Genomic DNA, 11,130 nt, shown 5'->3' with positions numbered 1-11,130 from the left:
ACGGAAGCGCGACTATTCACTGCCGCGTCACGGGAGCTGGGCTGGAAGGCTGCAGACTCGGGAAGGCCTGAGGCGAGGGTCGCCAGGCCCGCGACAGCTGGCTAGGTGATGGGTGGTCCTAGGCTGTCGGAAGCGCTTCTCCTCACGCAGGATATGCCACAGGAAGCTATTACGACAGGTTGCACCCTCTAAAGATGTCCCCATTTTCACAGCACCTCGGTCTCCTTTTACTGTTTTTTCCTTCCCGTGATGTTGCCCTCTTCGTAACGTTGTGTGTGGGTGGTGAAGGAGCAACTCCGCCATCGCTGCCCAGAGAAGCCGCTGGGAGCTGAGAGAGAGAGAGAGAGGAGAGGGAGAGAGGAGAGGAGAGAGGAACTTAGAGACTGCGGGGGTAGGTTTCCCAGGAACAGATTTTGAGAGTGCACCCGCCCGAGGATGGCTGATAGTCCCTCTCAGTCCGAGCCGCTGGCTTTGCAAGAGCTCAGTGATGACTTCAAGAAACCAACCCTGCCGGTGCCCGCGGTTGTGCGGGGCAAAGCTCCGGCCACCAGTCCTTCGAACCCTGAGGAGGTAAAGAAGGAAAGGCCCACGGCGCTGCCAGAGTCCGACCCCGGGGAGCCCGACGTCCCGCCAGTCCAGCCCGACAGCGGGGACACCAGGAGTCCACCGACGGAGCAGCCGCGGCCCCCCTCAGCGGCTCCTTCAGCTGGCGGCCCGGCCCGGGCTCCCCCTTACCGGGAGCCGCCGTGGGGCGGCCCCGCCTCGGCCCCCTACAGCCTAGAGACGCTCAAGGGCGGCACCATCCTTGGCGCCCGTAGCTTGAAAGGGACGAGTTGCTGCCTCTTCGGGAGGCTGTCTAGCTGCGACGTGTGCCTGGAGCACCCTTCGGTGTCCCGGTACCACGCCGTGCTGCAGCACAGGGCGGCCGGCCTCGAAGGAGAATGCGACGGCCAAGGGCCGGGCTTCTACCTGTACGATCTGGGAAGCACCCACGGCACTTTTCTTAACAAAACCCGCATCCCACCCCGCACCTATCGTCGCGTCCACGTCGGGCACGTCCTTCGCTTTGGAGGCAGCAGCCGGCTCTTTCTTCTTCAGGTAAGTAGAACCAGGTAATGCTGAAATCTCTGGAGTGCACGGGCTGGGTTCCAGAGTTGCTTACGCTTTCTGTGAAGAAGCAGGTTCTCCCCGTCCCCGAGGACAAAGCGGGGGAATCTGGCTCCTCTGCAGACACGTGTCCCCGTTGCCATATTTCTGAAAGTGACTCCAACACTCCTGAACTCTGAAAGAATTCTTTCGCTTGGTTCATCAGGGACCAGAGGAAGACCGAGAGGCAGAATCCGAGCTGACGGTAACGCAACTGAAGGAGTTGCGCAAGCAGCAGCAAATGATGTTGGAGAAGAAGATGTTAGGAGAAGACTCGGATGAGGAAGAAGTGGACACCACCGAAAGGAAGAGAAATACTAGTAGTCAAGATGATGAAATGGGCTGTACCTGGGGAATGGGTAAGAGATTAAAATTGCTGCCGGAACCTAATATTGTAAATTCATTACAAGTGGTATGTATATAGAGCAGTGATCTTGATTATATCACTGGAGGGGCTGGAACTACATTCAATCAAAAACCATGGAATGTTCAGTGTAGGATAGTGCCTCATTTTTTTTGTACTTTATGTATGTAAATTCCCTGAAATGTGAAATAGCTGATCAGAGAAAGCTTGTCCCTTGGCCAGAAGAATAAATGGAATTTTCTATAATGCCAGGCAGTTTGGAGGATGGGTATTCAGGAACTAGGAATATAAAAAGAAGATCATTTTAATTTATTGTTGGGAAGATTGGATAAATATGATGAAATTACTTCGTAAGTGTAAAACAATAGCTAGAAACCCTAAGTATGCTAAAGTAAGGGTTTAGAGAAGGGAGTAATCACTGAGGACTTAGACGTGCACTGTCCAATATAGTAGCCATTACCCATATGTGGTTATTGGACGCTTGAAGTGTGACTAGTCCAAACTGACTTGTACTATAAACCTAAAATACACACTAGATTTAAAGGCTTACTGTGAAAAAATAATGTAAAATATTCGTATTATTTTCATATTGATTACACGGTAATCGTTTTACCTGATTTCCCCCACCCATTTTTTTTTTTAAGATTTCATTTATTTATTCATTAGAGATACACACACAGAGAGAGAGAGAGAGAGGTAGAGGCACAGGCAGAGAGAGAAGCAGGTTCCATGCAGGGAGCCCGACACAGGATCCGACCCCAGGTCCCCAGGACAACGCCCGGGGCTGAAGGCAGCACCAAACTGCTGAGCCACCCAGACTGCCCTGATTCCCCTTTTTATTTTTTTATTTTTTTATAATGCAAGTTTATTTATTTATTTATTTTTTTAATGATAGTCACAGGGCGGGGGGGGGGGGGCAGAGACACAGGCAGAGGGAGAAGCAGACTCCATGCACCGGGAGCCCGACGTGGGATTCGATCCCGGGTCTCCAGGATCGCGCCCTGGGCCAAAGGCAGGCACTAAACCGCTGCTCCACCTAGGGATCCCTGATTCCCCTTTTTAATGTGGCTATTAGAAAATAAAAAAGTTTTTTTTTTAATTTTTATTTATTTATGATAGTCACACAAAGAGAGAGAGAGAGAGAGAGAGGCAGAGACATTGGCAGAGGGAGATGCAGGCTCCACGCAAGGAGCCCAACGTGGGACTCGATCCCGGGACTCCAGGATCACACCCTGGGCTGATGCAGGGGCCAAACCGCTGAGCCACCCATATTGATTACATGTAATAACTTTACCTGATTCCCCCCCGCCTTTTTTTTTTAAAGATTTATTTATTTATTCACTAGAGACACACAGAGAGAGAGAGAGAGAGAGAGAGAGAGAGGCAGAGAGGGAAGCAGGCTCCATGCACGGAGCCGGACACAGGATCCGACCCGGGGCCCCAGGACCTTGCCCGGGGCTGAAGGCGGCACCAACCACTGAGCCACCCAGGCTGCCCTGATTCTCCTTTTTAATGTGGCTACTAGAAACTGAAAAAGTTTTTTTAAAGATTGTATTTATTTAGAGAGAGAACAGGTGTGAGCCGGGGGAGGGGCAGAGGCAGAGAGAGAGAGGGAGAAGAAGAAACAGTATCTCAAGCAGACTCTGCACTGAGTGTGGAACCGGACAAAGGGCTCAACCCTGTGGTTCACAACCCTGAGATCATGATCTGAGCTGAAATGAAGAGTTGGATCCTTAACCACCTGAGCTACTCAGGCACCCTGAAGATAAAAATTGCATGTATGGCTTTCATATTGCTGTTGGGCAACACTGACTTAAAATTTGAGAATGTTTTTAAGTTTACAAACAGATGTGTCTTGAGCTGGAACTTGAAGGAAAGGAAAATTAGCCCCTAGGAAGCTTAGTATTGAGAGTGGTTTTCAGGGCAGAGATTGATGATTTAAAATTTGTTTGTTTGTTTGTTTTAATGATTTTACTTATTTATTTATGAGAGAACAGAGAGAGAGGCAGAGACACGGGCAGAGGGAAAAGCAGACTCCACGCAGGGAACCCAATGCAGGACTTGATCCTGGACCCAGGGATCATGCCCTGAGGCAAAGGCAGCCACTCAAGTGCTGAGCCACCCAGGCATCCGTTTTTAAAATATTTTGTGTTAATGATAGTGGTGTAAATGGTTATCTAATGGTTAGTGACATAAATGATATAACTCAGATTTGATTGCTCTCTTTCCCGCTGGACAGTCTGTGTACTGCATACCAGCTAGCTTCATTCTGGTTGGTCGATTTTCCGTGCTCTTTGTTTTTCTCTTTTAGCCAAATGAGCCACAATATCTTTTTCTTTTTTTCAGTTTTTATTTAAATTCCTGTTAGTAGAGACACCTGGGTGGCTCAGCGGTTGAGCGTTGGCCTTTGGCTCAAGGCATGATCCTGGAGTCCCGGAATCAAGGACCGCATCAGGCTTCCTGCATGGAGCCTGCTTCTCTCTCTGCCTGTGTCTCTGCCTCTCTCTGTATGTCTCTCATGAAAAAAAAAATTAAAAAATAAATTCATTCATTCATTCATTCATTCATTCATTCCCGTCAGTTAATCTAGTGTCATATAAATTTCAGGTGTACAGTATAGTGATTCAGCACTTCGAGGCAACACCCTGTGTTCATCACAGCAAGTGCACTCCTTCATCCCCATCACCTGTTTAACCCATCCCCCACCTACCTCCCCTCTGGTGACCATCAGTTTGTTCTCTATAGTTAAAAGTCTGTTTCTTGATTTGTCTCTCTTCTCTCTCTTTTTTCCCTTTGCTTGTTTGTTTTGTTTCTTAAATTCCACATGAGTGAAATCATATGGTATTTATCTTTCTCTGATTGATTTACTTCACTTAGAATAATAGTCTCTAGCTCCATCCCCATCATTGCAAATGTACTTATACAGTACTCATGTCCTTGTCAATCCCTTGTTAAGTATTTTCAGTATACCCTCTGCAAGGGGTGTGTGTGACCTGCTATTTGTAGAATGCCAGAAGGAGGTAGAAATAGTGTTAGCCTGTTCCCTTGCCTGGCCAGGACCCAGTAATTAATCCTCTCAATTCCTTGTCTGGACTCCTGTTACAGTAATAGATGCAAAGCGCAGTAATAGATGTTATAAGAGCAAGAGATGAGGGCTAAGGACAGGTGGCGTTTATACTCACAGTACTATGTGTTTGTGCAGCGTTTTAGTTTTCAGTGTGCTTTCACATACCTTATCTTATTCACCCAGGAGATGACTGTGGCCAAGTAGGAAATGCCCTCATCACCAATCAGACCTGAATTTAGGTCCTGATTCTGCATCTCATAAACTTATAAACTTATTCAAATTACTTTACTTTTTTTTTTTTTTTTTTAAAGATTTGTTTATTTATTTGAGAGAGGGAGCGAGAGAGAAAAGAGTGAGAATCAGCAGTGGGAGGAGGGGCAGAGGGAGAAGAAATGTCCAGCAGAGTCCCTGCTGAATGTGGAGCCCAGCACAGGGCTTGATCCCACGGCCTTGAGATCATGACCTGAGCCAAAATCAAGAGTCAGATGCTTAACTGATGAGCCACCCAGGCCCTCAAGTTACTTTATTTCTAACCACTAATTTCCACATATGTAAAAATGGGGATAGAAAATCGAATTTCATTAGGTTGTTATAATTGTTAAATTGAATTAATTTTCAACAAACATGTATTGATCAGTAACAATGTATCAGCCATTATCAAAAAGATTGGGGCTCTGGAGCAGAATAAGACACTATCTTTGCTCCCAAGAGGCCTTTGGTTTCATGGAACGAATCCCAGGACTTTCACTCCTCCTATCAGGTACCTGGAGAGCAGAAGGAAAGTTCTGATATGCGCAAAACCCTTCTGTGGGAGAACTCAGAGAAGATATCTGTGTACCTAGGGATCAAAACCACAAATATGTGACACCACCAGGCTTGCCTGGGACTACCCTAACATCTAAACTCTGGGCTGCTGAAACAAATTACGTCTGTATTTGGGCCTCTCTTTTTTGATCCCTGGATTCCCACGTGACAATAGGGCCCTACTCACCCTGTTGCTCTACCCTCCTCTAATTTCCGTTACCCCCGTATGTGTGCCCTATTTAGAAGTTCCAGCATGAGCTAAGCACCAAGTGGATTCTGAATACCGTGAGCACAGGGGCCCATGTGCTTCTTGGGAAGATCCTCCAAAACCACATGTTGGACCTCCACATCGGCAACTCTAAGCTCTTCTGGCGGGCGCTGGCCATGCTGCAGGTAGGCCATGATGGGTCGGGGCTGTGTGGGGCTGTGTTGGGCTTGGTCTCATGCCTAGACTGCCACAGAGATAAGGGGACACGTGGGGCTAAGGGCTGACTTTTCTCCTGCACCTCCATTTCCTCCTATCAGGCTCATCCTTCACTCTAGGGAGCGTATGTGCATGCATGGGTAAATGTCTGAGATTATAACTATCAGACAAGATTATTTCAGTTACAAGTATGCGACAGAACTCTAATTCATACTGGTTTAAGCTAAACAAGGCAAATGACCGGCCCATGTAACTGAAGTCTCAGGGGAGCTAGATCCAGATACTCAAAGCAATGTGCTCCAGAATGTCAGCCCTTTACTTTCCTCTGTGTCCCTCTCATTCTCAGGCAGGTTTTCTCCAGTAGGTGGCATAACTGGCCGCCAGCAGTGCCAGCCTAGCATCCCACCAAGGTAGCAACCCAAGTGGAAGGAGAGTTTATCTGTCCCTGTGATTCCCACGAATGCCTGGCAGGAAGGGCTCTTGCTGGCTTGTCTTGGGTCACATGCCATTCCTGAGCCGGTCACTATTCTCCAGGGGAAAGCAGCTCTCTACCCAGGCCTGGCTCATGTGCTCTCCCCATGGGATGGCACTGGAGGAATAGGGTGGGAAGGGAGCCTCAGTCAAACAGCATGGCCCAGAACGGCAGAGCCATAGTTCCCCAGAGGAAGATCAAGGTGCTGGTACTAGGAGGACGAGGAATGGCTGCTGAGCAGAGAGCACCACAGATGGTCAGGAAAGGAGGGTTGCAAGGTTTAGCAAGTAAAAATGCAAGACACCAGTTCAATTTGAATTTCAGATAAATAAAGGATTTTTTTTTTTAAGTATAAGTAATGCTGGCGCAATAGTTGAGGCATACTAATGCTATATTTTTCATTATTCATTTGAAATTCCTATTTTGCTGTATTTTTATTTGCTAAGTCTCAGAACTCTACATAAAGGGAATCAGTCAATCAATGAGCATTTAGTGAACACCCACCGCATCCCTAAAACAACCTTCTCAAATGAGTAGAACCAACCAACCAGGAAAAGAAAAGTGGGGATCCCTGGGTGGCGCAGAGGTTTGGCGCCTGCCTTTGGCCCAGGGCACGATCCTGGAGACCCGGGATCGAGTCCCACATCGGGCTCCCAGTGCATAGAGCCTGCTTCTCCCTCTGCCTGTGTCTCTGCCTCTCTCTCTCTCTCTCTCTCTCTCTGTCTCTCTGACTATCATAAATAAATAAAAATTTAAAAAAAAATTAAAATATTAAAAGAAAAGAAAAGCGCTTTATGTTTTTTTAGTTCCTGGGGTTGGTGTGTTTAGGGGAAATCAGAGATAGGTATGATCCAGTCTTTGCCATTCCAGAGTGGCTCATCTAGTGGAGGAGAGACTAAACCTACATTGAAAAAAGAACAATGAAGTATCTAACTGTAAGATCCTTGCCAAAGTCCAGTAGAATTTCAAGGAACGTCCAGTCCAAATGTACTAGTGCAAAACAGAAGCCACCAGGGCTGCCCTCTGTTTCTTTTTAATTCATCCTCTTTCTCTCTCTCTCTGTCTCCATCTCTCTCTCTCTCTCTCTTTTTAAAGATTTTGTTACTTATTTGAGAGAGAGAGAGAGAGAGCATGAGCTGGCGGAAGAGGCAGAGGCAGATGGAGAGGGAGAGGCAGACTCCCCACTGAGTGGTGAGCCTGATGCAGGACTGGATCCCAGGACATGAGCTGGATGCAGATGCCCAAGCAACTGAGCCACCTAGGCACCCCTCACCTGTTTCTTTTTTAATGCAGCACTTAGAAAATCTTAAATTACATATGTGGCTCACATAATATTTCTGTTGGGCAGTGCTGAGCTAGCAGAGGGGAAGGGTGGTGACAAAATAGGATCAGCTTTGGCAGGTGAGCAGTCTTGGCAGAGGTGTAAAAGATGGATGGGGTTAAGGAAGAAACCAGGAGGGGCTGCTGGCAATTTGGCTGAAAGTATGACCAATTTGCTATTAATCCCCCAGTTTGGGTTGCTTGGGTGGGTCACTGGTAGCATCTGCCTTTGGTTTAGGGCGTGATCCCAGGGTCCCAGGATCGAGTCCCACATTAGGCTTCCTGCACAGAGCCTGCTTCTCCCTCTGCCTATGTCTCCGCTTTTCTCTCTGTATCTCTCATGAATAAATAAATACATAAAATCTTTAAAAAATCCTTCAGTTTAACCTAGCCAATCAAAACCCACCACTAACCCTTTTTCTTCACACCTGGGGACTGTGAGTTTGGGATCACCTATAGGGACCAATTCTCTACAGAGTCTCCATGGCCAGTCTTCAGGATCCCATGCACCTATCCCATCTCCCACTTCTTTCTCCTCCTCAACTCCATTCTCCACTCCCCCTGGCTTCCTAGCCTAGCACTGACCTTCCCACTTCTTCCACAGCGGTTCTCTGGACAGCCCAAGGCTCGGTGCATCGAGACCCTCCTCCAGGTGATCCACTTCCCCCAGCCACTGTCGGATGATATTCGGGCTTCTTCGATCTCCATCCACATCCAGACTGCACACGAGAAGGAACAGGTATCCTGCCGGCAGCTTGTCATTCAGCAAACATTTAGCGAGTCCTTTGCGTGTAGGAGAAATTCTGCTTGGTACTGGGTTTATAAGGCTCAGTGACATTCTTGCAAGAAGCTCCCTGTTCCTGAGGGAGACGTGATTGTGACAGGAGGCACAGACATGTGGGAATGGCGTCAGAGGGGTGTAGAAATGGAGCCTTCAGTTCTGTTTAGGAGGGGAGTCAAGAAAGGGGGAAGGGGGCCTTCGAACTGGGTCTTAAAGATGAATAGGAGTTTTCGGGTCCGGGTGAAGGCTTCTCTCTGTTCTTAACCCACCTCACTACAATTTCTGGTGTTGGTAACTCTCTTCTATCCTAGCGTCCAACCTAATGGCTTCTGACTCCCACACGCTACACTCTGGCTCATCCAGGGTTCCTTCCCCATGGCCTCACTCTCTCGTGCTTCAGGTGTCCCGGCCTCTTCCCCACAGGTGATCCCCATAGCCCTGCTGAGCCTCCTGTTCCGGTGTTCCATCCCTGAGGCGCAGGTGCACCTGGCTGCGGCTCCGTCTGTCTGTGAGGCTGTCAGGAGCGCCCTCACCAGGCCAGGGCGCAAGCGCAGCGTGGACCCCTTGGAAGCACTAGAGCCTGCCCTGCTGTGAACTGGTGTGAACTGGTGTTTCTGGGCGGTGAAGCCCTCGGAGGCACGTTGGCCTAGCAGCACGTGTGGTGCCCAGTCCCCGTGCCACCCACAGCCCAGGATGGGGAGAAAGAGCCTCTCTATCTTGGGGAAGGTCTTAGCAGTCTCCACTGTTACTGGCATGTTCTGACTTCAGAAATAAAGTGAAATGCCTTGTTTTGGAAAGTTAACCTTCCTCACTCAGTAGATCACAATCAATAAACTAGAGGTGGGAGAAGATGAGTGGCATGGTTGGTCCCAACAACTGGTTTGTTTCTTTACTCCTCCCTCTGTCCCCACCAAGCCCATTTCACTGGCCACTGATCCAGACCTTATTCCAGCCTCTCCGTATCCTCATCTCCAATAGCTAGGTTCATGTGTGTGCGCACCTGCACAGAATCACACAAACAAGGAGAGCGGGGAACATAGATAATTCCAGAGGAAGAGGGAAAAACTTGTGTCCCCAACATAGGACACCCAGAAAAAGAATCCCAATTAGGCTGGACAGTTTCCTTTTCAGTAGAATGAAAACTACATCCAGGGGTTAGACCCTGCCCGAGCGTGTAAGGGGAACATAAGGAACTCTGGGGTGCTGAACAGCCTTTGGTGGTGAGACGCGACAAACACTCCGAAGCCCCTGACTGGGGGTGCCTGGGTGGCTGAGTCAGTTAAGTGTCTGCCTTCAGCTCAGGTCGTGATCCTGGGGTCCTGGATCGAGCCCTGGGTCAGGCTCCCTGCTCAGCGAGGAGTCAGCTTCTCCCTCTTCCTCTGCTCTCCCCCACTCCTGCTCATGCTCTCTCTCTCCTCTCTCTCGAAGAAATAAATACAACCTAAAAGAAATAAAGCCCCATTCTGTCCATTTTAGACATCAGCTGTCACCTGTTTTAATATATCAAAGGCAAACCTTGCTCATCCCAGACCCATGCCAACTGTTTGGTGCTTAGGATAATAATCTCTGATAATAGAGAGTTGGCTCCCCCTTGTGCCCGAGAAGTACACACACGTAAAACCTCTGAAGCTCTCTGGAAACTTCAGGCACTAGAGTGGCCTTCAAGCAGCCAAACAGATTTTAGTTTTATGAGCATAGAGTAGGCAACTTTTTTTTTTTTTTTTTGAATTTTCTTTATTCGTTAGAGACACAGAGAGAGAGGCAGAAGCGGACTCCATGCAGGGAGTCTGATGTGGGACTTGATCCCAGGACTCCAGGATCTTGCCGTAGGCGGAAGGCAGCCACTAAATCACTGAGCCACCCAGGGATCCCGAGTAACCCACTTCTTAAAGGCAGCTGTAAGTGCTCTCTAAATGTCTGTGGGCCTCCAGCCTCTATCTGAGCTCTCTTTTCCTGCTGTACATTTACATTGGACCTTAGATCCTTAAGCAATGCCACTTTCCTCAGCCACTACTCCCCTGACTTCTCAGTGTCATCCCTTTGTTTTTCATCCTCCAAAACGCCTCTTCCTAACTCTACGGCTCAAAATGTGTAGAGTGAAGAAAGGGTCTTCCTGCAAAGCTCTCTGCTTCTTTTTACCCTGAACTCTCCTGCTTGTGTTTTCTTTGGGTGAATTCCTCTCTCTTCTTGGCATCACAGCTGGGTCAGGGCAGAAGAGATACCCAGCTTTCTAGTACTGGAGAGGGAAAAGTACCCCCTTGATCCTGTCAATGATACCAGCATGTGCAGTAGCCCCACTTCCACATGTGGAATGGATATGGGTCAGGGTCATATTTCCCCAAGGATGGGTGCAGGAGGACTGTAGAAGTCCAGAGGTTGTTTTGGTTTGGTTTGGTTTGGTTTGGTTTTTTGCCATGTACTTGGATGGTGCAATGCTATCCAGTTGATTCAACTGCTGGACAGTTGTGTAAGATGTTCAGGTGTAACAAACTAGGTGGAGTAGGTGCTGGAGACAGTCAGGCATATGGAGGAGATAAGATGGCTAAGGTCTGATGCCCACCCCCAGGAATTCATGAGAACATAGGAACAATCCCAACACAAGACAGAGAGAGTTGAAGTGGATTCGAACAGCAAGCTAGGTACGGAGAGCTGCCAGAATTATTTGGGGGGGATATTATAAGGTAGGCCAAGAGTCAAGGAAAATTTTGGAAGAAAGGAGGTTGAGGTAGGGTGAGGGAACATCCAAAGAAAA

At 48.2% G+C, this 11,130-nt stretch overlaps 1 protein-coding gene across 1 annotated transcript; it reads left to right on the top strand.

The window, feature by feature from the left end:
* The first annotated feature begins 315 nt into the window (after nucleotides 1-315).
* Nucleotides 316-9,175, top strand: LOC140600066 (kanadaptin-like). The gene is made up of 5 exons (XM_072767950.1): nucleotides 316-1,098; nucleotides 1,313-1,505; nucleotides 5,625-5,774; nucleotides 8,202-8,336; nucleotides 8,802-9,175. The coding sequence occupies exons 1-3, from the start codon at nucleotides 436-438 to the stop codon at nucleotides 5,636-5,638; spliced, it is 870 nt and encodes a 289-aa protein (XP_072624051.1). The 5' UTR covers nucleotides 316-435; the 3' UTR covers nucleotides 5,639-5,774; nucleotides 8,202-8,336; nucleotides 8,802-9,175.
* Nucleotides 9,176-11,130: the final 1,955 nt, after the last annotated feature.

The sequence above is a fragment of the Vulpes vulpes genome, chromosome 8, assembly GCF_048418805.1.
Source record: "Vulpes vulpes isolate BD-2025 chromosome 8, VulVul3, whole genome shotgun sequence".
NCBI classification, from domain to species: domain Eukaryota; kingdom Metazoa; phylum Chordata; class Mammalia; order Carnivora; family Canidae; genus Vulpes; species Vulpes vulpes.
The sequence above is the reverse complement of the archived record's forward strand: the minus strand, read 5'-3'. Positions and strand labels throughout refer to the sequence as shown.

Coding starts and splice junctions, on each gene's coding strand:
- LOC140600066 (XM_072767950.1), top strand. CDS start 436: ATGGCTGATAGTCCCTCTCAGTCCGAGCCGCTGGCTTTGCAAGAGCTC. Junction 1,099..1,312: donor GCCGGCTCTTTCTTCTTCAG/GTAAGTAGAACC, acceptor TTGGTTCATCAG/GGACCAGAGGAAGACCGAGA.